This window comes from Syngnathus floridae, chromosome 16 (genome assembly GCF_059516105.1).
Source record: "Syngnathus floridae isolate MCC-2025c chromosome 16, RoL_Sflo_1.0, whole genome shotgun sequence".
In the NCBI taxonomy this organism is placed as follows: domain Eukaryota; kingdom Metazoa; phylum Chordata; class Actinopteri; order Syngnathiformes; family Syngnathidae; genus Syngnathus; species Syngnathus floridae.
The window spans coordinates 394,615-419,627 of NC_142428.1; the positions used below are offsets into that span (position 1 = coordinate 394,615).

The following is a 25,013-nucleotide window of genomic DNA, read 5'->3' on the forward strand; positions in this document are numbered from 1 at the left end:
AGCTCACACAAAGGAGCAATGTGGGCTATCACAGCAAGCGCTGCTGATTGGTGTGTAACGTGTGTGTGTGCGTGTGCGTGCGTGTGCGTGTGTGTGTGCGTGTGTGTCCCGCCTAAGACACACGCACACACGCACACGCATGCACCCCCCCTGTGGAAAACTGGCAGCCAGTAGGAAGACAGGTTACATAATGATGAGTGGTACACCTGCAAATACCTCCTATGTATCCTGCTCGAATAGGCCACCAGAACATTTGTTGTTTTAGCAAGCTTCTGATGATCATATATATATATACGTACGTACGTACGTACAGCGAGCGATATGGCACTGGGTACTTCCATTTATGATTGTCTTATTGTCTGCTCCTAGAATACTATGCATTCATCTATTTCTTGTTTTCACGAGGTCTACAAGCACACTGCTCTCCTTGTTTTGTCACATACTTTTAATGAGAAACAAGAAAACCATTTCTAAACACTCACATCCAGCAGAGCTTCATCCGTGGAGGACCCGTAAAAGTGAAGCATTGTATCGAATGAATGACATCGTCACACATGGCTCTTATATTAACACCCCTAAATGTTGGATGTGGAGCCAAGTAATATGCAGGTCTGATAAATAAGCACAAAATAGGCTCCGTCTAAAACATGCCGGCAACGATAAGGTGGCGACAGCATTAAAAAAGGAATTCAGAAACATGCGGCAGCGGGCCTTTGGCAAACAATGAAATAAGTACATCAAAGTCTGAACAGGAGGTCTTCAGTCAGATTGTTCCAAGAACCAGGTCGTCGTCACACATTATTTCCCATTTGCGTTGTGTCTGACTTTGTCACGGCGGAAAAGATGCCAAAATGAAGCGTTATGGGGCAGCACTAGATAGGCCCGCCAAGCCCGCCCGCCTGCCTGGCTTCTGGGAATGTCTTTTTTTTTTTTTTTTTTTAATAGAGGTGTGTGTGTGGCACCCTCTAGTGTGCATATTCGCTTTGAAAATTCCCTCTGCCAATTAGCGTGACCTGAGGGACCTTTGGAGCTACTTGTGAACAGCTCACTCATTATCAACATTACTTTTGGAGTACATCTTATAAACATTGTACATTTGACGTCAAGCAAGTTTATTCATTACCAGAGGTCCACAGGGAGTTGAACAATTATGATTTGTCATAGGTGGATGCAAATTTGGGGGAAAAATCATGTTAAATGAAATATCTCTTTGGAATAACTTCAATGAATTGATGATTTATAGAGGCAAAATCATGAGAATCCGCTCACTGTTCAAATACCCCTGGACTCGTGTACGGACGGGAAGACATTTCTGTTCAACAGCAAGGGCTCACGTGAGATATTGAGATTTCACATGACAGTTCAGTGACATGTCGTATTTTCTGCACCCGTAGTTGTCCACCTTCAGCCAAGGTGGGATCTCCAACATTTTCATTTCAGTCAGTCAGTCAGTCAACGTGGTGTATAGATAGGTACGTGCAGACGTAGTATATCCATCCAATCTTTGACCTTTGTCAGGGCATAAGAAAAGATCAAAGCGTTGTGATCTCACCCACCTCCCTCCTCTTCTCTTTCATACTTTTGCTTTGGTTCGTGTCAGTCAGCGTGCGCTCCGTCTCTTTGTACAGCGACCTGGGCGGGGCCATGTTGGTGAGCTCGTGCTGATCGGCAAACATGATCCTCTGGTTCTCGCGGCGGACCTTGAATCTTTTGACCAAGCGCTTGCCGACGAGATAGAACATCTCGCAAATGCACATGAAGATGCACAGAGCGCTGGAGGTGACCATGAAGAGCATGAAGATCTTTTTCTCCGTCGGCCGGCTGATGAAGCAGTCCACCGTGTTTGGGCACGGCTCCAGCGAACACTTGGATAATCTGAGCCGGAGAGACGTGATTACAGCCAAAGCCATCAAACGCGAATCTCGTCCGGCGTGAAAAGGAACGGCCGTTTGTTTACCTGGGCAGATCGTATCCGTGGTAAATCCGATAGAGAATGTACAGGAAGGCCATGTCGAATCCGGCTTTGAAGACCAAGCTCAGGAGATAAGTCCACCACAAGCCTCCTCTCTTCTTGCCGGGGTTTGCGTACAGGTGAGAGCCTTCGTGCGACGCCACGTACTTCTTGTCCTTTTCTTCTCGGAATTTGACGTGAGCCATCACCAGTAGGGACGGGCAGGTGATGAATATCAGTTGCAGTGCCCACAGACGGATGTGGGAGATGGGGAAGATGTGGTCGTAGCAGATGTTGGTGCATCCCGGCTGAAAACAAGTCAAACGCGTCAAAGAGTTTTCTCCGCTTCGACAAAAGAGACGCTTGCCAACCCAGTCACGGCTGGCCGACCCGTCGGACAAAGCGTTCCGAAAGTCCCGTCGACGATGCCAATCGCTGGCGATACGGACGGATCGGCCGGAGAAGGCCTTGAAGCCACTTACGACGAGCATCCGATTGGATTTTTTGGGACCGAGGTAGAAGTGAGCAAATGTCGTCAAACGCCGGCCCCATCTTACCTGTCGCGTATTGCACACAAAGTCTTTGCTGTCGTCGCCCCAAACTCTCTGCGCTGCCACCACAAACACGAGCAAGCGGAAGACAAACACCATGGACAGCCAAATCCTCCCAAAGGCGGTGGAGTACTTATTGACTCCACTCAACAGGCTTTCAAGTCCCGACCAGTTCATCCTTGCGGCCTGAACTTGTCGAGGTTAGGAAAAACCGCAACAAATGCACCGCCTGTAAGAGAAAGGGAAACAAAGTTAGAAGCCCCCCCGTCCGTCATTGTTCGATTCCTGGCAACAGCACGGCAATAGCTAGGGGCTTTTGGACTTTTTCCTTGCCCTTTTGGGAGCTTGCGATCAGGGGATGCTTTGAGACGCTTTGAGATTTTTGTCTATGTGAAGCCCTGCTTGCGATTTAGGGCTATCCAAATAAACTTGACTTGACTTGACTCGACAATACAAGAAACAGAATCGGCGTCAATAAGGATCGGCTGCGCCGCGCCGCGCCTCGCTCGCTCGCTCGCTCTGACGTCAGAGCGCGACACAAAAGCCTGGCAGGCAGGCACAAACTTGCATCAAGTGCTTCACAGCAAGTCAAACATCCAAGAGAAAAAAAGGCGCGTGACACATGCATCGGGTGGGTGGGTGCCTCACAACTGATTTCATACTCATCTGACAAAGCAAAAAATAACCTTCAATTATCATTGAAGTTTGTCACAGCGGAACAGGGGGCACAAAGTGTGGATATACAAAGTCGACACACCCCTGGTCAAACACCAAGACGTTTTTGTGCTACAAACAATGAGAGCGAGATACTTTTCTCCAAACAGGTGATTGATTGAGGTCATGATTGTGAGCCGTAGGCTACGACTCAATCGAAAAGCCATCTCTTTTCAAAGATGCTGGCTTACTATACAGACTTTGTGACAACAGTCCTGGAACATTGCTGACAAGAGAGAAGGTTCCAGTATGAAAAAGGGGAGGGAAATCCTTATTGAATAGCCTCCACGGTGCAACAGGCATTTTATCCGTGAATTAGTCACGGCTCACCCACGCAATGGTTTGCTTTGAAAGAACTGACACAAGATTTTTTTTTTCTATTCCCCCCCCCCCCAAACAGCCAAGGCTCAGCATTGAGAGCGATTCTGTTTCAAGCCGACAACTCGGGCTCTCCTTGGCATTGACCTTCAGTGATGCTCGATTGACAAGATGTCAAGTCATCTAACAACGTACAGTATGAATTTGACCCCCATAACCAAATCTGAGCGACAAAACATGTCATCGTCATTTGATTGTAAGGTCTTGATGAATGACAATGATTTGAATCACTTTCTAACTCAGAAGTCAGTCACAGCCAAAGAATGGAAGGCAACACCAATAGTAACGTACACTCTCCCAATCAAACAAACAACGTTAGATGTAAAAAAACAAGCCGTAAGACAAACTTTGAAAGCATTCACTCGTGTTTCTGTTCAGAGAAGGATGGATGTTGAGCTTGCCACGGACAGACACAGTGAAACCAGTAAAGCAGATTTGAACTTACCTAGTGCTGAAAGCTTCCTTCAACTCCAAAGAGAAATTTCCCCAAACAAACAAGAAAGTATCGATCAATTTACAACGGCATCTTAGTCTAGGCTGTGAAACAGCTGTGAACAACTCTTGAGTTCTTTTCCGCCTTTCAGGGACTGTCTCTTCCTGCTCGCCTTTTCCACAAATCTTGCCAAACCAGATTCAGAGGCTTCTACGTCATCTCACACAAACACACACGCACGCACGCACGCACCGAGATATACACGTGCCCTGTCTTGTCAGACAGGCTTCAACATCTCAAGGAAAGGGAAAGAAGCAATCAGTCTGTATGGTTTAGGGGAAAATGAAACTAAATGTAAACCCTCTTTTTTTTTTTCCTGATTTAACCACAAATGACTTTGTGGAGATGAAGCGTGTGCCACAGAGCCACACCCGTCCACACAGTATTCAAATGTTTCAAGGGCTCCAGCTGTGTAGGAACACAATATAGGAATACAAAAAGAATCCTCTTCTCATTTTTGGAAATGATATCATTCCAATACCCACCTACTTAGAGTACCTCTCAATGTAGTCGAGTTTGTTTAGCTAAACACTGTATTATGAAGTCAAAAAGAGCCTGTAAATAGGACTCTTTGACTTGCTGGTGTTTATCAAGCCATCTATGTACATTTGGACGTCTCTCCCTCCCTCCCTCCTTCCCTCCTTCCCTCCTTGCCTCCCTCCCTCCCTCCCTCCTTCCCTCCCTCCCTCCTTCCCTCCTTAAAAACAGGGTGATTATTGCCCAGTCTCTTTAGGTGCTGTTCACACTCCCGTCCGCAAGACGGCGCTATTGTACCACTTTGCCATCCGTCATCTTAATGAAAAAAAGAAGAAGGTGGGCGTAGCAAGCTCTTCACGGATTGATTTGGCCATATCGCGTGTATTTGTTTGGAACGTCGTCTGGTTTTTGTGATCCGCCTTTTTGGAAACTCTTTGGTCCGAGTTAACTGTAAGTGATGTTTGATCAAGCTTTCTCTTTCTTTTTGTTTTTACATGCTGCCATGTTTTTGCGTCGAGTGTCGTCGTGTAGTAAGTATCACGTCAGCTGCTTCGTTAACGTTACATTGCAACTCGGTTAAGTCGAGTACAATTCGAAGTCCCTTTTTGGAAGTCATTTATCGGACCTATTTGTCCCTTGACGTGCTCTCGATGTCTATAAGAAAACCCTGAAACCGTGAGTGGTTTTCAATGTCACTCGTGTCAGCTCCATCGATTTTTGTCAACGTGCTCTAAATGCGTTCGCCATCGCATTTCAAATATTTGTAAGAGCGCACGTGGCTATTTGTGAAGGTGACTTTGATGAAACAACGCTCACTCGATCGTTGTCGCTGCAAGCTCCCCTCAGCTAATGTGGTTTCTTTCTATTGCTCCGCCCGCAGCTTAGCATCAAGCTAGCAGGCCGTTGCCAGCCGTGAGCAGAAGCAAAACATCAGCATCTTCATCAATGGTGTGTCCACATCCAACAGCCTTCACATTGTCGTGTGCGTGCTCAATGAACGGTCTCCTCAGCGCACATCACAGTGAGTCTTTACTCCTTTCGCATTGACTGCTGTCAAGCCTCAGAAACGTCCCCTCATTCTCTCCGCTAAGAACTTGATGGCACCGCAACTAGTGGTGATTTGTGCACTTGTCCCACCAAGAATACAATCAAAGGTATTTCTGAACCCAAATTGAAAGAGCAACCTTCGAGTCGTTTTCCTTGCAGAGACACCCTCAGTCGTTGAGGCGGTAAGGATAGCCATTGAGCTTCCCATATATCTGTGCTATTGTCTTTCTCTTTGTTGTCTTTTCCCAGGCTGCTCATGTATGGCAGTTGCAAGGCGTGAAAGGGAGTTCTGCCAAGCCCAACACCTGCTGCTCATTGTGGACAAGTGAACCACCGGGAAGACGAAAGCAAACGTTGCCACGCACGCACGCACGCATATACTCACAGGTAGGTAGGTAGGTAGGTAGGTAGGTGGGTTGGTAGGTCTGAGGGCTAAATAATAGTCATCGTAAAACGATATAACACACGCTGTCTTTGCAGATCTTCCCTGTTGTTGTGTCAAAGCACATGAAATTCTGGTGGAACAGCTGAGGCTTTGCTGATTTTTCCCTCTCATCGGTTGCTCGATTTGAGTTACTTCTGTGGATGGATTGACCTTTGAAGGCCGGCTTGATCTTTTTTCATTTGCTCCCAAGTTTCCCATCTCACTTAGTCAAAGAGTTTCGCTCCCATTCAACCTGCATTCAACAAACCCATTCGCCATCAAGTGGAACACTTCTGTGGGTGTCAAAATGAATCGACTTGCCCCGGTGGAAATCTCTTATGACAATTTAAGGTTCCTCATCACGCACAACCCCACCAATGCACAGCTCGGGAGGTTCATAGAAGTAAGAGCCCATTTGAATAGTAGCTTTGAGAGGATGCTTTGGTGTCATACTGAATTGTGTATTGATCCAAAGGATCTAAAGGCATATGGCGCTAACACCCTGGTAAGAGTGTGCGCCGCGACCTACGACAAGGCACCGGTGGAACAGGAAGGCATTCGGGTCCTGGTGAGTGAGGGGCTGAAATCAGATGTGCACTGAGTTCCTGGCGGGCCACGGCCCTGTTTTTTGCCTTAAGAACTTGCCGCTGCGCACGTCCCCGCAGCTGTCCGTTTTCATGCTTACCCAGAGTTGTGTCATGGGCTTAAAGGGATCATCTGGCTGGCTGGCTGGCTGGCTGGCTGAGATGGCTAACCCCTTTTTTTTTTTTTTTTTTTTCTTTGCACACATTGCCTTTGTTTCAGGATATGCCATTTGAAGACGGCTCTTCCCCACCCGATCAAGTGGTTGACGATTGGCTGAGTCTTTTGCAGAGCAAGTTTCGAGACGAGCCCGGCTGCTGCGTGGCTGTACATTGCGTGGCTGGACTGGGAAGGTACGTTTGCCCTCATGCCAGGCCACAAATCCCACTGCCGCCGCCGCCAATGTAGCGTGAACACTGACCCATTTATTGGTCCATTGTGACGCGTTTCATTGGTCAGATGTGATCAATCTATTGGCGGCGTGAAGCTCACTCGTAACAATCCACCAAGGCCTAACTGCGTCACATTTAAAGCGGCAGGCTTTCAAAATAGTCAGTCATTTGAGTCAATCGAATCAGTCTCCTAAAATGAAGCTGCTGCTGCTGCTGCTGCTGCTGCGACAAAATTCCAAAACGGACAGCTGGACTTTCTTTTTTCTCTTCTTCCCCCAGAGCTCCAGTGCTGGTAGCCATTGCTCTGATTGAGTGCGGGATGGCATACGAAGATGCCGTTCACTTCATAAGACTGTGAGTACACGAGGACCCAATGGCACCTTTTTTGGTCATTTGGGCAATCTCTTCAATGGACGTGCGTCACTCTCTCTCTACCTAGCTCCCTCCCTCCCTCACTCACTGGCATGGCAAGCATCATGATGAATGTTGTTTTTCAGGAAGCGTCGGGGAGCTTTCAACTCAAAGCAGCTGCTTTTCCTGGAAAACTACAAACCAAAGCTGCGCTTGCGCTCCAAAGATGCTAACGGACAGAGTTGCACAATACAGTAGGAAGCAACAAGCAATCGTCAGTCAGCGTGGCTCAAGCATGTTTTTAGATGATGTTATTTCTTCAATAAGCTGAAGATGTCTGTGAAACATTTCATGAAGATTACCCTCGGAGCTATTCCACTTTCTAGAAGACTTCTCATCTTTGTCGACCATTTCCAGTGCAAAGCACAAGTCGGACGTCATCCCTGTGGACACGTTTCCAGCCTTTTCTGCAAGGCCTTCATGCACTTCTCCCGTCCACATAGGCGTTTTCAGGTCGTTCACATCTTCAAAACGATGCTCTTGATGACTCCCTGGAGCTAGGGAAAGCGAGAGAGAGAGAGAAATATAAAGCACACAGAGAGGAGTCAATTCAATAGGGAGCAGCAGAGAAATGGTTTTCTCTTCCAACCATGTTATGGTGAAAGTAGCAACAAACAGCTTGCTTTTCATGGCCCATTTCCGCTGTGGTGGCATTTGGCCTCCAGGTTCTACTCCGAGATCTCTCCCACTTTTTGGTCTGAGTGTCAATTACTCTGGATTTGAAACGTTTCAAAATAACTCTCAACTTAAATATAGTATAGCTATGAAATAAAATAAAGCTTCCCATCATCTTTGGTTAGTGTGCAGCAAAGATTTATGGCACAGTAAGTCAAGACACCCCCCCCCCTCGTATTTCCACTTCTCATTTAACATTTTTTTTTTTTTTTAAGTTTTTTTTTTTTTTTTTTTGTCAGATAGGATGATTTGACCTCTCCTGGTGTCCATAATGTAGTACAGATAATGTTTAGAAATGATTTTCCATTTTCAAATGTATGTCAGTTTTAGGCAATTGTTGCTCTATAATACAAATCAATTGTACCAACTATTTGTCCCATGTTCCTATTTGCGTGTAGAAGAATAGAAGAGCATTCTGTTGCAATGATTTGCCAGTGGCTCCAGTTCCTTCAAAATATTTGCTGTGTGGCGTCTACATATTATATACATATATATACACGTATATATGTGCTGAATTTTCCCTCTTAATAAAAACGCTGAAGAAAAACGGCATCTTACCATTATTTACCATTGCTTGTTGATCCTGAATGATCATAAAAATGCAAAACGAAGATATCAAGAAGTACTTGAAATAAGATTGGAGAATTCCGCGTCTCTCCAGCATTGATTGGTGTTGTTCGATTTTGTGTCCGCTAGAGGGTGCCAACATCTCATTTACAAGCACCGTGTCGTGAACCCTGTCGTTTATCATGCGAAATCTTTTATGCTCCAAGCTCTCTTTTATTGTGACTTGGGCAGACGATCAAATAGATCAGGGAAAATAAAAGACTCAATCAAATGAATAATATGGGCACCGTTTGAAGACTGCTAGAAGACTGGTCAACACAAAAATGTAACCTAATTCTAATCGGGATGGGACGATGACGTCCACGATGAATGAGACGGCAGTGAAATGGAAGAGCAAAGTATAAAATGCTGTTATTCTCTTCAGCTTGTCTGTAAAGACCATTGTAAGCTTTCCCTGGGTGGAACGATCAAGAGGGAGGAAGGAAGGAAGGAACGAAGGAAGGAAGGAAGCGAATGAGGGGGAGGGGTTGACAGGAAAGGAGGGAGCAGGAGTTGGGGTTTCCATGCATCTGGATGTCTGCTGCACTCGAGAAACAAGTCCGGGACTTCTTGCATGGTGTAAAGCGAACAGCTTGGACGAGCAGAGCAGAGCGGAGCAGAAGGCTCTTCTTCAAACAGGGCAAGGAAAGGCAAGGCAAGGCAAGGAAAGGCAAGGAAAGGCAAGGAAAGGAAAGGCAAGGGAAGGAAAGGGAGCGCTGTGCTTGTGCTTGTGCTTGTGCTTGTGCTGCGCTGCGCTGCGCTGCGCTTCGCTGTGCTGTGCTGTGCTGCGCTGTGAGCAGCAGGAACACGAACAGGAATGTTGCCGGTGAGTTTTTCATTCATGGGACGAAGAACTACATGCAGTGGGTTGATTATTACTCTGGGCCAATACCAATTGGAACGTCGCAGGATTTCCCTTGAAGCCCATGCAAGTTATATCAATGTATACAAATGGATTTTTATCTCCAATTGATATATATTCATGGTAGTATTACAAATGAATAGACAAGAATAAAAAAAAAAGAAGCCATTTATTGTTTAGTCTGTTAGAATAACTCGTTCGTGAAATACACTACTATTAGTACCGATATCCAACGATTTAAAGAAACTATGGCGGTACATGCTTGGGGGGTGCAGAAGCTTTCAAACATTTTCTTCTATTGCACATGCAGCTGCGTTACTGACGGTCACCTGACTTTCGGCAAGTTAGTTCCCACTTGGTGATGGTGTGAATGGGAGTGGCTCGCTCTAACTGTGAGTGAGTGAGTGAGTGAGTGAGTGAGTGAGTGAGTGAGTGAGTGAGTGAGTGAGTGAGTGAGTGAGTGAGGCAGTGAGTGAGTGAGGCAGTGAGTGAGTGAGTGAGTGAGTGAGTGAGTGAGTGAGTGAGTGAGTGAGTGAGTGAGTGAGTGAGTGAGTGAGTGAGTGAGTGAGTGAGGCAGTGACACACACAAACACAAGAGCTCTTTGTAGCTCATGTCAAGGGAACAATGCACTGAAGATATAAGGATGTGTTTTACTGCTGGGAGAAATAGAGAGCCAGAGCGAAGTTGTCCGCTCACTTTTGACCTTCTCTTTCTTGTTTTTTGTTCTTGCACTGGTGTTTTGATCCAAAGCTCCAAAGAGCTGACGATGGCTGTTTCAAAGTGGGATTTTGGTCTTGTTTTTGGAAGGCAGCTATTTTAAGCACTCAGTGTCAACAAAAATAGACAGCGATGTCCTCTCTTGAAAAATGTCCACCCACCTTTGCAGTTGACAAGTCACGTTCTGCTGGCGCTCAGATCCATTGGCCTCGACTGTGCACGGATAGTTGTTGTGACTCCAAATGATTTCTCTCTCTCTCTCTCTCTCTCTCTCTCAATTAGGTCGAAGCTCGTGTTGAAGTGGTCATGTGTGCTACTTGGATACAGCGTATCCTTGTGTCCATATGTGGCTTCAGAGAAGTACGATATCACCTTCATTGTGTTCAAACCTGAGACTTTCTGATTGGTTTGCTCTTTTCTTTGAGACAGCAGCATTCAGTCTCCCAAAGTACTTTTATACCACATGAAAGAAAAGGTACGTACGTCATAGTTGAGCATCTCGGGACTGGACAGTACGTATGTACAGTAAATGAGCGTGTCATCAAAAACATAGTAGCTAGCCATATGCCGGAATGACAGTGACGGTGTGTGCAGAGCAGACCTACGTCATGATTCTTTTTGCCTTGTTAGTTCGTTGCTATCGTGGCCAGCACAGTAAAAGCTTAGCAAGGGGTGTCCAAGCAACAGCTGCAAAGGATTGTGGGACATTAATATCAGCTCGATCCATGCAACAACAAATCTGGGATGGGAGATTTATTATTAGTGTGTGTCCATGTGCGTGTGTGCTAAGCGAATGGACAGGACATACTAACAAAAATGAGATGGAATAAGGAGGATAACACTTTTAGTCATGGCATAAGCTCCCATTATGGTGGAGTGTACGTATCTTATCGTAATGGACTTGTGGTGGTAGTACGACACGGCTCTTTGGGTGTCTTCATTTCAGGAACTCGTCCAACGTGACTTCATTTGGAAAATGTTGAAAATATGAACATGAAATCCCTTATGGGGCTGTTGGCTGGATGATTGTGCTGGTGTTTGTGTATCTAATCCAAGATTTAGAGAATGTATCCCTACTCTGTCTGTCTGTCTGTCTGCAACCAGATCACATGATCTGGATAGGTGTGTACGATACGAGGGATTAGCGTGTGATTAGTAATCGTGTGTTGTGGGATACGGAAGAGTGGATGTGAGTGATGAAGACTAAAAACAGTGGGACTCTGATGGCTGGCTGGCTGACTGGCTGGCTGGCTGGCTGGCTGGCTGGCTGGCTGGCTGGCTGGCTGGCTGGCTGGCTGGCTGGCTGGCTGGCTGGCTGGCTGGCTGGCTGGCTGGCTGGCTGGCTGTGTCTGTCATTACAGCCAACTGTTGAGTGACCGTCTGACATGACAGCAGCATCAGTCAGTCACCTTGCCTCTCATGACTGCTTTATGATCATGTTCGAATGAATATCAAAAAGATCAATATGAATGTTTGTAAATGCTGGGCCTCAAAAAGTGCCCATCCCAAAAGACATCTCATCCCTAAAGAAGACCAGCTTGAGAGAGAGGGAGATGACCACGGAAGAGCAATAACACGCTCGTTTGTATGCTCCAAGGTGATCCTGACGGTTTACCTGAACGACACACAACAGATGCTGACCGAGGTCCCGGTTACTCCTGCAACCAGAGTTGGAGATGTGGTGGAATACTGCAAAGAGGCCGGCGAAGGAGAGTGCCACTTAGCTGAAAAATGGAACGGACACGGTGAGTCATCGACGTAGTATCTTTTCCGAAGAACACAAGTGTGTCGTGATTCAGGAAAAATAGCCACCTTGGAAAATGGCAGTAACAATACGCAGCACTCGCACTACAATGTGAGCTATTTATCTCTCTTTACAGTGGCCTCAACAAGATCATTTACAATCAATTGTTATTCCATTCGTGCTCATTATGCATTGTGGGGCTGTGTTGTTGTTGTTGTTGTTGTTGTTTTTTTCCTCCCCAACATTTCACCCGAATCTTTTTTCTGGTTGGACATCGTAGGCATCTAGTGAGTGTAGCGTGCACGCTGGGATCCGCACGTGGACGCTGGGATCCGCACAAATCAAGCCAAGCCCATGAAAACATAACCTCATTACACTTATGCCTTGTCAAACTAAGCGGCCCAGTCTCACCCTGCGCAGTCCATCACATGCAGACACTGGGAACCACTGTGGCCTACATTCATTCATCACACATTACGTACGTGTGACTGACTGAATGTCAGGCTACTGATATAAAAGGGACGTTTTTTTAAGGTTGACCGTATACTGGACATGGTCATGGACACAATGAATGACGGGACACGTGTCTTAAGGCTTCAAACTCACGGCTGACGTGTTTGTTGTCGGCTGCACTCATAGAGTGCTTACAGCTCTTTCTTTTATTGACAATTCATTGATTGCAAGTGCTAAAGCAATCTCAACTATTGTGATACTAAGTCCACGTTGACTATGTCACACGCACGTACGTACGTACGTGTCAAACAGCTGCTCCGGATTCAACCTCGAGGCAGACTGCAATAGATGATGTCAACAGTTGACCAGAGCGCTTGAATGGCAATGACATATAGTAGCCTAGCCGCTACTACCTAGCAAGCATGTCAAGCCAGCGAATGGAATCTGAGTGAGAAAATTCTTCCCCCTCCTTGTGTGTCCTGTCAGAACGAGTTCTCCCTCAGCAGTTGTTACTCTTGGACCTCCTTCAGCAGTGGGGAGCAAGGAGGCCAGAGGTCAGCTTCTACCTGCGACACTGTCCCTCCTTGCCACGAGGTACATTGGCTATAGAGAAATGAATCACGAACGACTGTCATGTTTTGCTTGTGTTTGAAGTGATGAGGCAACCTTGCTCTCTGTTTGGAGAAGAAAAGTGTTTAGGAGACTTAGAGGCGAGGTCAGCAGCGGCACGCTCACTAATTAGCCCGATCAGATTATTGGAATTATATAACATGCATGGTGCAACGCAGAATGGGAGAAGAAATATTGATGACTTGCTCCATATCATCCAGAATGTATCATCGCTTGTTTGAAAATGGCCAAGGATGTTGTAGCTGAACAAAGTTGAGCGCAGAAGATGAATGGACGGGTGACCGATTGGCAAAATGTCAATGTTTCTGCTTCTTTCGACAGGAAGTCAGCAGCCTTTGGAGACAACTTGGACCATGGAATCTCCAGAGGGCAAGAACACCAGCGTAAGACGTGCGCCGCACCAACACGTACTGATACAGTGTTTACGAGTAAATACAGTAGAGGATGCGCACAAATCTCGCCACAGTGGCCTTTCAAGTTGGATCATTGTCAAAGTAGCAGCTATTTTGGTCCCTGCTACCAATTTTGGGGCCTTTACACATGTTGCTATTGACCACGTTTGTGTGAAACGCTCTTGTCTGTGAGTCAGTCATAGTGTGCAGCCGTGCAGGCGTGTGTGCGTGTGCAGGCGTGTGTGCGTGTGCAGGCGTGCACGCGTGCGTGCGTGCGTGCATGCATGTTGGCCAGTCAGTGAAGGTGGGATTAGCTTGGTCGCATGACATAACCAGACTAAGAGGATTGTTAGCCAGCCAAACAGCTCCTCCTCATCCTCCTCCTCTTCCCCTCACCTTTCTCACTTCTCCACTATTGTCTTGTGTGGCTTTCTCCATGGAGTGATTTTTACATCTGCTGCAAAGACCAAAAGAATTTAAGGTGCGGCTGCACTTTGGAAGGGCGGGGGGGTAAGTGCCGTGCATATATATATATATATATATATATATATAGTGTATAAAAATAAAAGCATAGGCTATGCTGTCCAGTATATAGTGTATATAGCAGTATCTTGCCACTATTTGTGTTTTTAGCACCGCAGCGCTAGCCATGCTTCAAAACAATACTGTCAGCAAAGTGGATATATCAAGCAAGCACTGTAAGCTTTTTGGAACTCTTGCAAATGGAGATAGCCTCGACATCTCTTGAATACAATTCAATTCAGGGAGGCTGAAGCGCTCGCAGGTTGGTTCTGGGCCGCTAATTGAATTGCCGCGGTCTCGAGAAATGGAAAAACGAAGCGATCTCGGTGTCCCACCGGTATGGTGCTTCGCAGTCTGCGTGGCGGGCAGCAATCAAATTCATGATAGAATCCTACCATATGTATGACCAAGTATTTAAAAGGATAGTATCAACTGTAATACCCACTGACTATTCAAATATGGCGTTTTGGAACGTAGGGGCCTGGCACAGGTTCAAACAATTTCATTTGTTGTTTCAGATTTGGTTTCCAAGTCCTGCAGCCCCCACACACCCACACCCACACCGCCACACGCCCACAAGCTGTACCTCGATGATTGGGCCGCATTCCATGTGCATTGTGAGTGCGCATAAGTACAGTATGTGTGTGTGTGTGTGTGTGTGTGTGTGTGTGTGTGTGTGTGTGTGTGTGTGTGTGTGTGTGTGTGTGTGTGTGTGTGTGTGTGTGTGTGTGTGTGTGTGTGTGTGTGTGTGTGTGTGTGTGTGCGTGTGTGAGTCAGTGATTGGCAAAATATGACGCAGCAGGAGGCAGATGTTCTCCCAACATGTACATATATGAGCTTGTGTGTCACTGGGCAAGTCGAAAGAAATTCTTGGACAAGCTGCCAATATGACGACATTCTATTCTTATCTAACCTTCTCCTCTTTGTCACGACACACATTAGAAGGCAATGGTGCTGTGAGAAAGTGCGAGAGATTGAGTATTTGTGAGGTCACTTAGATGGTGTGTGGGGGGGGGGGGGGGTGCGGGGGGGGGCGTAGTTGGTCAGGTGGGTAGTTGAGACTTGTGATGTGGTTGCAGCAAAAAGCTAGCTGCAGCAGCACCACGACTGAGTGAAGCAGAGGTGAATGAATGCACACATGGAGAGAGAGGCTTGCTTTCATTCTACACAAGAACCTAATGAGTAGAAAGAAGGGATCCAATGCATACAGTATATTGATGTTAACTGTAGTAATTATTGCTTGCTACGTGAGATGCTCACAATAGCAGTGACTTTATAAGGGAAAGGAGGAGGGAGGGAGTGTTGGACACGCAAAGGAGGGAGCGAGCGAGAGAGAGAGAGCGAGAGTAGGTAGGTGTTGAACATGATACCGCATCAGTGGCGGGATGGGAGAGAAAGTTGTGAGATAAGAATGGCTTTGTTTTGAGGCTGCCTGCCTGCCTGCCTGCCTGCCTGCCTGCCTGCCTGCGGCATCCTTTTCCCATTAGAAAGCACCAAGGCTTGCCGAGAGCATGGAGTGGAATGAGCTGGATTTGGTGCAGGAATTTACCCTTGAAGGGCAATGCAGCAAAATCAAAGTCCGCTCCTGCAGGATCACATGGGACAGCCTGCAGGTAAAGACTGCATGCTCGTTTCAGTCACCATGCAGCACCGTCTGCACCGTGTCCATTGCATGAGCGGCTACCAAAGCCAAAGCCAAAGCCAAAGCGGAGAGCCCTCAAAGTGCTGCGCAACGCCGCAGCTTACCCTAAATACGGAGCGTTGAAACAAATCTACAACACGAAAGCTTGTGTCAAGAGCAAGGTTAGGCAAACCGGATGAAGCCAGCATGTCACGTTCATTCATCGGTAGCAATTAGAAGAATTGATCTTATCTTCACCAACGACAGTAGAATTATCCAGAATAGGCAATGGTGTGCCGCTCAAATAGTGTTTGCACAAATGAAACTGTCCTCCGCATTTTTGGTGCATTATAAATGACCGAGTCAGCACTTTAGTGAAGCCACATCAAGGCACGCAACATTTTAGTTCTGATTTCAAACTCGGTGGAGGTCTAAAAGCTGCAATCATTGCTGCCTTATTTGGGAAAGTTTAACCAATACGTTGGGTGGCCGATTCGGATAAAAGTAGGGGTGCCCCCAATACGTCCATTTAATGTCTAAAAGGTTTCATTCGCTGCGGCGTATCGAAAGCGATGTTCCCAACGTCAGCACTCGGTTGCTCCTGGACTAAGATGATCAATCTGCGAGTCAGCATCAGGAGCAAGTGAGGCTTCACCATTTTCTTTGGGGATATCTCCAGCTCGCAATCTTCTAATTGCTCCAATGCAACACACAGGTGCCCTCGGATGATCCTGTTCAATCACCAAATTGCCTCCAACAATGTCGGTCACGCTACAACATCAAAGCGTCATTTGATGGTGCAAACCTTACTCTTTCGTCATTGTATTGTGGCCTCTGGCCATCATTGCACTGGATGAGGATTTGATGTGCCTGTGTGTGCGTGCGTGCGTGCTCAGCTGATTTGTTTGTGAGTTAACATAAACAGTAAGAGGAAGTGGCTGGCTGGCTGGCTGGCTGGCTGGCTGGCTGGCATGTTGGTGCCTGCTAGCGGCTGGCTGGCTGGCTGGCTGGGCTGGCTGGCTGGCTGGCTGGCTGGCTGGCTGGCTGGCTGGCTGGCTGGCTGGGCTGGCTGGCTGGCTGGCTGGCTGGCTGGCTGGCTGGCTGGCTGGCTGGCTGGCTGGCTGGCTGGCTGGCTGGCTGGCTGGCTGGCTGGCTGGCTGGCTGGCTGGCTGGCTGGCTGGCTGGCTGGCTGGCTGGCTGGCTGGCTGGCTGGCTGGCTGGCTGGCTGGCTGGCTGGCTGGCTGGGCTGGCTGGGCTGGCTGGGCTGGGACCTTCCTTCCTTCCTTCCTTGATATCTTGTATTCATGATTCTCTCTGAACTTGTGTATCTCGAGAGGGGATCTCATCTGCAAATGTTGAAATGAAATGCTGATAGCATTTGAAAGTTTTATTTGTTTGCTATACCCATTATAATCTCTCAAGGGAGTTTCAACACTCTACTGTTATTTTGTGTTGCACAGTGACTCGATCACATGGAAGCCGTGTGTGTGTGTGTTGTGCGTGTGCGTGTGTGCGTGCCTGTGTGTGTGTGTGTGTGTGTGAGAGAGAGGGGAGAAAGAAACATGTGGCGGGTGTGCCTGTGTGAATAATTTTGAGCCAAATGTCTCCCCATAGACTTGGGGTGGTGCTGCTGCTGCTATACATATTCCAAAGCATCGGTCCTTCCAATTGACAAATCCAGTCTGTGACAGGATGTTACAGATGTGACACTGAAGCCAGGCCATAGAAATGAGGCCGGCCATTTTGAACGTAATCCTATCACGCTGTCACCCTGCCAAGGCCACCAGCTGCTAACATACTGCGTCATAACATTTGTGTAGCAAGCGGAAGAGCCTCAAATGTCAAGTCCAACATGTGTGCACACTATCTTGTGTCACGCTCGCTTTCCTTTACTGCCGTAGTTCTGATGTATCTCTCTCAATCTATCAATGGATCAATCTATCAATGGATCTATCTATCAACGGATCTATCTCTCCATGGATCTATCTATCTATGGAATTGATAAAGAGCACATTGTGCGTTCTTTTCCTGTCCCTATTGTGTAGGTTCCCCGTGTGGAACTCACCCTGTCTGAACTCCAGGAAATGGCCACAAGACAACAGCAACAGATCGACGCTCACCAACAGATGTTGGTGGCCAAGGTAACTTTTTCAACACATCGACCCGTCATTGTCGGAACGGATCGCCCGTCGCTGAGTTTATGATCGTCGTCCTCCGGCAGTTACAGTCAGTCTGTGTGTCGCAGCGTGTCTGCGCTGTAAAGATCATGGCTCCTATTTTTTCGGCGAGGATGTTACCCAGGTGGAAGTGTCAAAAATGAATAGCGGTAATTGACTTCACCGCTGTTTATTTTGGGGGGAGCTCAGCTACGTAGCTAGCAGCGGTATAGGAAGGAAATGAAGTCATCAGGAAAGCGCAGCTGCTGGGATACTCGCGACTTGACTCCAGGAAGACAGGAAAGCCTCCGGGAAAGGAAAAGAATGAGTACAAATGCAATTTCCTTCTCCTCTGCTTTAGGAGCAAAGGCTGAGGTATCTTCAACAGGGAGGCCGATCCAACCAGGGGCAGACACAGGTGGCGTGCCATCCAGATGCCCGATGCTGAAGCAAAAGTATGACCTGACGCACGCATCTGTTTTTCTCTTCTCCTCGTGCAGTCGGAAGGTGAGAAACTGCAGCGCTTAAAGGAGCGAGTGGAGTGTCAGGAGGCCAAGCTGAAGAAGATTCGAGCCATGAGAGGGCAAGTGGACTACAGCAAACTGATCAATGGGAACCTGTGTACGCCTCAACACGCAATACTTGACACTCTCAGCATGAAGCTCAATGGATACGTTTGTCTCTCCTGTGTGCAGCGGCAGAGATCGAGCACGTGAGCAGCCTGTTTCAGGAGAAGCAGGCTGAGCTGCAGTCTGCCGTGACCCGGGTTGACCAGGTATCTCGGGCGGGGGATTAAGGAGTCGACTTCATGGAATCATTTGTCATCTATTTTTGAACAGCTGACCCAACAGCTGGAGGATCTGAGGAACGGACGCCTGCAGCTGCATTCTATTGCCTCCCAGCAGGGGGCGCCCAACAGAGGCGCTGGAACGAAAGCAGCGCCGCCGCCGCCGCCGCTCTCTGGCCCTGCTGCCTTAGAACTGAGGAAGCTCTACCAAGAGCTGCAGGTACCGAGAGCACATTGCGCTTTCCAAAATGCGCACTTGTGGACGACAGCACGTTTGTGCGTCAGGCTCGCAACCGTCACAACCTGGAGCAGAGTGGCAAGCTGGCGCACAACAAGGAGGTGCTGAACAAGAGAAACGCTCAGGTGACCGTGATGGATCGACGTATCGGAGAGCTGAGGGAGCGACTGCAGAAGAAGAGAGCCCAAGTAACCTTACTTTTACGCCTGGCGCTTTCCCCCTCGAGTCTTCTTCGCCTGCTTCAGGTTGTGCTTTGCGTCTTTGCAGTTGAGCCGTATGAATGGCGGAGGCCCTCCTTCTCCTCAAAATTGCACCGCTCGACCAAGCGGCGGCGTGTCGGGCCGAGTGGCCGCCGTGTGCCCTTACATCCAAGCTCCGGCTGAGGCGGGCTGCAAGCTGTTACCTGACGCATCCCCCAAATGGTCACAAGTCAGTCCCACGCGCTCCCTTTCGGGTGGGTAGCAATGATTGGCCAATCCCTTTGAGAAGGGCACAAGATTTGCTTCTCTCTAACTGGCTCTCTCTTTCTTTCCGTCAATTGCCTGTCCCTTTTGTCTTCTTTTGTCTGTTTTCATTTTCCGCCTTGGCGTCTGTGGCTACCTGGTTGTGGTTATGGTCACCGTGGTCGTATTGCCGCTCGTGCTTCCGCGACGGCTGTCCCGTCGCTCGTGCTTTGCGCTCGCCGTCGTGACTGACCACCCACCGCGGCCGAGGCAGACGAGAGCAAGAGCGGCATCAGGAAGCCTCCCAGCCAATGGAAAGTGTCGGATTTAGACACGGTCCTGTCGCAGCCAAATGACTTGTGTGGGCGTCCCAAATCTCCCCAGGGGGACAAAGGGAACAACAGTGAGTCTTTATGTTCAGTGCCTCGCTTCTCCCTTTAAATCACAGCCTGTCTTCCGCCCTACTCGTAGTCTGACCATCCAATCAATAGCAAAGCCAAGAATGTATGCACAAATGCAACGGCCGGCTGGAGTAGCGGCACAGAGAGCGAGTCCTTTTTATGAATCCCACGGTCATCTGAAATGCCAAAGCAAATGGCGCAGCAGAGTTCTTTACGCTCTGGACTTGCTGGCTGTTGTAAATCACGTCACCGGGCGACTGGCACGCTGGCAGCCACGCAGGCAGGCAGGCAGGCAGGCAGGCAGGCAGGCAGGCAGGCAGGCAGGCAGGCAGGCAGGCAGGCAGGCAGGCAGGCAGGCAGGCAGGCAGGCGGCTACAAAATGAATTGGAGGAAGCTGGCGCGTCGCGTACATTCTGAGCTCCTGCACGCACAGGCCATAATAATGGCTGCGGATGCGTGCGTGTTTGCTTTTTGGTCAAGTGGAGAGTCCTGCTATCGTTTTTCTAAAACGGCGCTTTTATATTTGCGAGTGAGTGGCTAGCGAGAGAAAGAAGGGATCTGTCAGGATGCATGGGGACATAATGTGCTGTGGAGTGAGCGCTTCACTCTAATCTGGACTCCCAGGCACATAGCCAAGTTTCCAGCAGCCTGCGCAGAGCTGACTCTTTGCTTCCCGTCGTGGCCGGCCGGCCGGCCGCTTTCCTCTCGACGTCAGACGTTGTTCTGCGGCTGATCTTACGAGTACGAGTGTGCGCCGGCCCCGCGACGTGGCCTTGCCAAATGAGGTGGGATTGTCCCATCCCACAACAAGCCACATGGTGCAGTAGTTGTCCTTTTCTACATTCGATCGTTTCATCTTTTCGACATACGGCCGGATGCGAGTGTTAGTGTAGCCTGTAAGTACGTAACGGCTGGAAGTGCCTTCCAGCATCTTTATATGACGCAAGCATCCATAACTTGTAACCCCAGCCAGGCCTTTCCCTTCTCTTTCTCACACGTCTATACTTGTACTTTTTGTCTCTGTTTTGGGGCATGCTGAGCATTGACTTGTTCACTAAGCTGCTGCTGTTGTTGTCTTTGATGCCCGCCACGCAGCTAATGAAGCATCGTGGCCTACCGTTGGTAAACATTGGAGGAGCAACAGCGCTTGCAGAACTTGCAGCTTTGACATTGTCTCAAGTTCCACACCATCAATCTGGGTGGGTGACCTTTGACTTCACGAGCATGAATGCTCAAACAGCAATTTTGTGCAATTGTCCCCATTAAGTGAGGCTTTGACTTTGAAACTGAGATGCAAGGTCTGCACAGGCGTGATTGGATACGGGATTGTTTTTGGTTTTTCTTTTGCTCAGCATCTCCCTTGCAGTTACGGCACCTACCCCAGCAGCAGCGGCAGCGGCAGCAGCAGCCACCACCACCAGACAGCAGGGAACCACCGTTCCACCAGCTCCCTGCCTCGATCGGCTCCGGGCACATTGGGATGGCCTCGACCCAGCGCTGCCGCCGCCACTGCCACTGCCGCTGCCGCTGCCGCTGCCGCCTCATCTTCTTCAACCTCGTCCTCCTCACAGCAAATCCAACAAGGCATTGCCGTCCCTCCAGATTCAAACCAAGGTAAGACGTTTTCGTGGGCTTTTTTTTCCTTGCCGCCTTCTCACGCCTTCCTATTAGGCTCGCAGCCTTCGCCCTTGGCATCTCAGAGCGAGCGAAGCGATCCCCCTCCGGCGGTGGCCGTACGTCCTTACGTACCCGAGCAGGCGTCCAGACCGCAGTCTCCTCGAAAGGGCCCCGCCTCCATGAACAGCAGCTCCATCTACAGCATGTACCTTCAGCAGCCTCAGGCCAAGAATTACGGCTCGCTCAGCAACAGGAGCGCCGCCGCGGTTAAAGCGGGTAACCCAGAGCGAGCCGACTCCAGACCGTGGAGTCTTTCTGATCATGCTTTCCTTTGTGCCCCGCAGTCTACGGGAAACCCGTCCTGCCCACCTCCTCGGCGTCTCCGTCCCCTCTTCCTTTTCTCCACGCAGGAATAAAGACAGAAGACAAGGACGTCGGAGGAGGAGGAGGAGGAGGAGAGCCCGGCGGCGATGGGCCAATCCTTCCTCCTCCCAGCGTGGACAACATTCCCCGTCCTCTCAGTCCCACGAAGCTCACTCCAGTTGGTAGGTTGCGCCCCAGTGAGCACTTCTGAAGCACACCTTCCTGTGGCATGGACGACTACGTATATGCACATAGGCTGGCTGTGTGTTTGAATCTCAGTCGATTGGACTGAATGGTTTTGAAGCAACGCTTGCGTTTCCTCGTGTCTCCAGCCCACTCAGCTCAACTGCGCTACCAAAATGACGCTGATCTGGAAGTTCTCCGCCGTCGTCTCAGCAATGCTCCGCGCCCCCTGAAAAAACGAAGTTCCATTACGGAACCTGAGGGCCCGCAAGGGCCAAACATTCAAAAACTACTGTACCAGAGGTTTGTGCTGAACTCGGTTCTGCTCGACAGGCCTCATCCGTACCTTGAGCCTTGGTCATTTTGATGTGCAGGTTTAACACTTTGGCAGGAGGCATGGAAGGGGTCTCAGGTAGGATGTCGGTGACTCGCATCACAAGAATACTCGATGGTGAAGTTGTCAACCCTCTCTATTTTAGCCAGTACTTTCTACCAGCCCGACTGTCTTTTGAGCGACATGGACGCGATCCACTCAGCCGAGGGGGATGTGGAAGCAGGTGAAAGGCATGCCGGCTTGTCATCAGAGGACGCAGAAGTTCAAAACTTGAACTTGGACCGCCGGCGCTTATCGCCCGCCGCCGCCACCGAGACGGCCACGGTGGGAGAGGAGAGCAAGAAGGGCTCTCCGTCGCCTCCACAAAGCCACCTCCCCTCGACCCCCGATAAATGGGAAGATCAGAACAATAACAATAAGAGCGGTTCTTGTTGGGCCCACGGCGTGACGAGTCGGGCCTCCCCTTCGGCCTCACCGCCTTCAAGGCCCAAGGTCAAGATGCATCGCACCATAGACGTCTTTTTCTATGTCGCATCGAGTATATCGTACATGTCAGATGACAACATCCAACTTGGGTGTCTTGGTCGCGCGCACTTATGGCTAGCAATGGTGTGTTATTTGACCACCGGTGTGGCTTTGTCCTCAGGTGAAGCGAACCAATTTGAAAAAGCCTTCTTCGGAGCGCACGGGCCACGGGCTGAGAGTCAAGTTCAACCCCCTGGCTCTGCTGCTCGATGCGTCCTTAGAAGGAGAGTTTGATCTGGTGCAGAGAATTATCTATGAGGTCAAAGGCCCACTTACTACTGGGACAAATCGTTTCATGAAGAGATTGAGTCTGGAGCTAAAAAGCTGTCTTGTAGGTGGAAAATCCCAGTATGCCAAACGACGAAGGCATTACTCCTCTTCACAACGCTGTGTGTGCTGGCCACCACCACATTGTCAAGTTCCTGCTGGACTTTGGAGTCAATGTCAATGCAGCGGACAGTGATGGATGGTCAGTGCCTTCACTCACTCACTCACTCACTCACTTACACGTTTGTTGGTAGCATTTGCCTCACTCACTGCCTCACTCACTGCCTGCCTCACTCACTCACAGTCTACAGTGATGTACGCATTCACAGTGAGTGATGGAACTTGATGGTGTCACGTGTGAAAGTCATACTGACAGCATTTGGATTTTCTGTCTGTTTTCTTTGTCGTCAGGACGCCTCTGCACTGCGCCGCTTCGTGTAACAGCGTCCACCTGTGTAAAATGCTGGTGGAATCAGGGGCAGCCATTTTTGCCCAAACAATCAGTGATGTGGAAACGGCAGCAGACAAATGTGAAGAAATGGAAGAAGGTTACGCGCAGTGTTCGCAGTTCCTTTACGGTAAGTTCGGATCGAATGTGGCTTTTTGAGCAGAAGATCGCTCGGAGAATTCTACATATGTACTACATCCCCGTGACTATCTCTGTGTCAGGTGTACAGGAGAAGTTGGGTGTGATGAACAAAGGCTCGGTGTACGCCTTGTGGGACTACGCGGCCCAGCAGCCCGACGAACTGACCTTCAGCGAGGGCGACGCCCTGACCGTACTGCGACGGCGCGACGACACCGAGACCGAGTGGTGGTGGGCTCGACTCAACGATGGCGAGGGATACGTTCCCAGGAACCTGCTTGGGGTACCACGCTGAGCAGCGCTCTTGATTTGAAGATGGATTGGAGTTTGTTCTTTCACGGTGTCACAGTAGCGGCTCTCTCTTCTTGTCTCCAGTTATATCCAAGGATCAAACCCAGACAACGCTCCCTGGCCTAAGTCCGAGCTCGAAAGCCTCGTTGGCAAAGAAGGGAGAGAAGCGCCCTCTGCCGACAGGAAGGAGGAGACAAGCAAGTCGCTTCAAGTCTTCCAACAAACCGATGCTACCAAATGTAAAATAATCCCACAAATACACACCGAATAGTAAGCTAAATATGAGCTGAAGGAAAATCATCTCGTGGGCCGTTCAGATTAGATTTCCACGTTGGTCTCTTTGTCGGAACATTTTTCGAGAGTTCCCATTTGGTCATTTGGAAATGACTATTTTTGTATGCTTTGCTCAGAAATACAAAGACCCAGGTGGCTTCTGTTGTTCTTCGTATGTAACCTTTGAGTTGGATGTGCCGATTGAGAATGCAAGGTGAATGCAAATATTTGCTTGACTTGAATGAAAGTGAGACGTCGGTTCTGAGCTTGCAGTTGAGGCGGTCGGAAAATCAATTCCAAGCAATGCTAGTTTGCAAAAGGAGAGCGTGCTCAAAGGGTCGGGCAATGTAAAGTGGCAATAGAGCGGCCTGAATCCGCCCCTGAATTTGCAAACGCTGCTGAGGAGATGATCAACGGAAGGAAAAGAAGAATGCGCTTGAATGCTTTGAAGAGGATTAGGATGCATTTGGAAAACCCAAGTACATTTGGATAGGTTGGAGGCAACAAAGTGATCCCCTTTCTGCCAAACTCAAAATTCCACCACATAATACCGGAACAGTACTAAGCAGCTTTTCGAATCTCACTCGAATGTATTTTGGGGAAACAGGTTCAAAGAAACACTCTGAAGTCAATGAGAAAAGTCCAAATATTACGCTTGTGTCAAGAATATATTGCTCACAAACTGTTGCCACTCGATGTGCATTTAGAATTTCACACGGAACCGTTCCTTGTTGTGTATGATACAAATCAATAAAACGTGCACAATCTGAAACAATCCGTGTTGCGCTATGTGACTGCAAGGCTGATTGATTGAATTATTTATGTGTGGATGGATGGATTTATTTATTTATTTATTTATTTATTTATTTATTTATTTATTTATTTATTTATTTATTTATTTATTAA

At 48.6% G+C, this 25,013-nt stretch overlaps 3 protein-coding genes across 8 annotated transcripts; 2 read left to right on the forward strand and 1 right to left on the reverse strand.

Moving 5' to 3' along the window:
* Nucleotides 1–427: 427 nt before the first annotated feature.
* Nucleotides 428–4,216, reverse strand: LOC148384762 (gap junction beta-4 protein-like). Its single transcript, XM_088399922.1, has 4 exons — nucleotides 4,040–4,216; nucleotides 2,509–2,731; nucleotides 1,958–2,259; nucleotides 428–1,875 (listed from the first exon to the last, which is right to left on the reverse strand). The coding sequence occupies exons 2-4, from the start codon at nucleotides 2,677–2,679 to the stop codon at nucleotides 1,533–1,535; spliced, it is 816 nt and encodes a 271-aa protein (XP_088256048.1). The 5' UTR covers nucleotides 2,680–2,731; nucleotides 4,040–4,216; the 3' UTR covers nucleotides 428–1,532.
* A 639-nt stretch (nucleotides 4,217–4,855) lies between these two features.
* LOC148384763 (protein tyrosine phosphatase type IVA 2-like) lies at nucleotides 4,856–8,642 on the forward strand. 2 transcript variants are annotated; one of them, XM_088356423.1, is made up of 8 exons: nucleotides 4,856–5,014; nucleotides 5,445–5,585; nucleotides 5,861–5,998; nucleotides 6,092–6,438; nucleotides 6,511–6,603; nucleotides 6,840–6,970; nucleotides 7,289–7,363; nucleotides 7,507–8,642. In XM_088356423.1, the coding sequence occupies exons 4-8, from the start codon at nucleotides 6,343–6,345 to the stop codon at nucleotides 7,616–7,618; spliced, it is 507 nt and encodes a 168-aa protein (XP_088212549.1). In that variant the 5' UTR covers nucleotides 4,856–5,014; nucleotides 5,445–5,585; nucleotides 5,861–5,998; nucleotides 6,092–6,342; the 3' UTR covers nucleotides 7,619–8,642. The 2 variants fall into 2 exon arrangements, with proteins under 2 accessions (XP_088212549.1, XP_088212550.1); XM_088356424.1 differs by lacking the exon at nucleotides 4,856–5,014 and adding an exon at nucleotides 5,076–5,094.
* Nucleotides 8,643–9,159: 517 nt separating this feature from the next.
* On the forward strand, nucleotides 9,160–24,882 carry LOC148384764 (apoptosis-stimulating of p53 protein 1-like). Of its 5 annotated transcripts, XM_088356406.1 has the most exons (26): nucleotides 9,160–9,527; nucleotides 10,564–10,641; nucleotides 11,879–12,026; nucleotides 12,965–13,072; nucleotides 13,430–13,491; nucleotides 14,541–14,639; nucleotides 17,689–17,784; nucleotides 18,161–18,217; nucleotides 18,300–18,420; nucleotides 18,495–18,574; nucleotides 18,639–18,806; nucleotides 18,872–19,012; nucleotides 19,092–19,278; nucleotides 19,542–19,670; nucleotides 20,764–20,867; nucleotides 21,021–21,282; nucleotides 21,340–21,561; nucleotides 21,630–21,830; nucleotides 21,981–22,134; nucleotides 22,206–22,243; nucleotides 22,311–22,657; nucleotides 22,812–22,949; nucleotides 23,026–23,159; nucleotides 23,369–23,535; nucleotides 23,627–23,826; nucleotides 23,919–24,882. In XM_088356406.1, exons 1-26 carry the CDS (start codon nucleotides 9,519–9,521, stop codon nucleotides 23,958–23,960), a joined length of 3,492 nt encoding a protein of 1,163 aa, XP_088212532.1. In that variant the 5' UTR covers nucleotides 9,160–9,518; the 3' UTR covers nucleotides 23,961–24,882. The 5 variants fall into 5 exon arrangements, with proteins under 5 accessions (XP_088212532.1, XP_088212533.1, XP_088212534.1 ...); XM_088356407.1 differs by lacking the exon at nucleotides 10,564–10,641 and having other exon boundaries at nucleotides 9,162–9,527; XM_088356408.1 differs by lacking the exons at nucleotides 10,564–10,641; nucleotides 14,541–14,639 and having other exon boundaries at nucleotides 9,163–9,527.
* Nucleotides 24,883–25,013: the final 131 nt, after the last annotated feature.

Excerpts from the sequence above, each read along its gene's own strand:
- LOC148384762 (XM_088399922.1), bottom strand. The coding sequence starts at position 2,679 with ATGAACTGGTCGGGACTTGAAAGCCTGTTGAGTGGAGTCAATAAGTAC. Across the intron at positions 2,260-2,508 it reads TTGTGTGCAATACGCGACAG|CCGGGATGCACCAACATCTG; the intron begins GTAAGATGGGGC and ends ACTTGTTTTCAG. Across the intron at positions 1,876-1,957 it reads CACGGATACGATCTGCCCAG|ATTATCCAAGTGTTCGCTGG; the intron begins GTAAACAAACGG and ends TCTCCGGCTCAG.
- LOC148384763 (XM_088356423.1), top strand. The coding sequence starts at position 6,343 with ATGAATCGACTTGCCCCGGTGGAAATCTCTTATGACAATTTAAGGTTC. Across the intron at positions 6,604-6,839 it reads AGGAAGGCATTCGGGTCCTG|GATATGCCATTTGAAGACGG; the intron begins GTGAGTGAGGGG and ends CCTTTGTTTCAG. Across the intron at positions 6,971-7,288 it reads TGCGTGGCTGGACTGGGAAG|AGCTCCAGTGCTGGTAGCCA; the intron begins GTACGTTTGCCC and ends TTCTTCCCCCAG.
- LOC148384764 (XM_088356406.1), top strand. Across the intron at positions 18,421-18,494 it reads ACTGATCAATGGGAACCTGT|CGGCAGAGATCGAGCACGTG; the intron begins GTACGCCTCAAC and ends TCCTGTGTGCAG. Across the intron at positions 18,807-18,871 it reads AGCTCTACCAAGAGCTGCAG|GCTCGCAACCGTCACAACCT; the intron begins GTACCGAGAGCA and ends TTTGTGCGTCAG.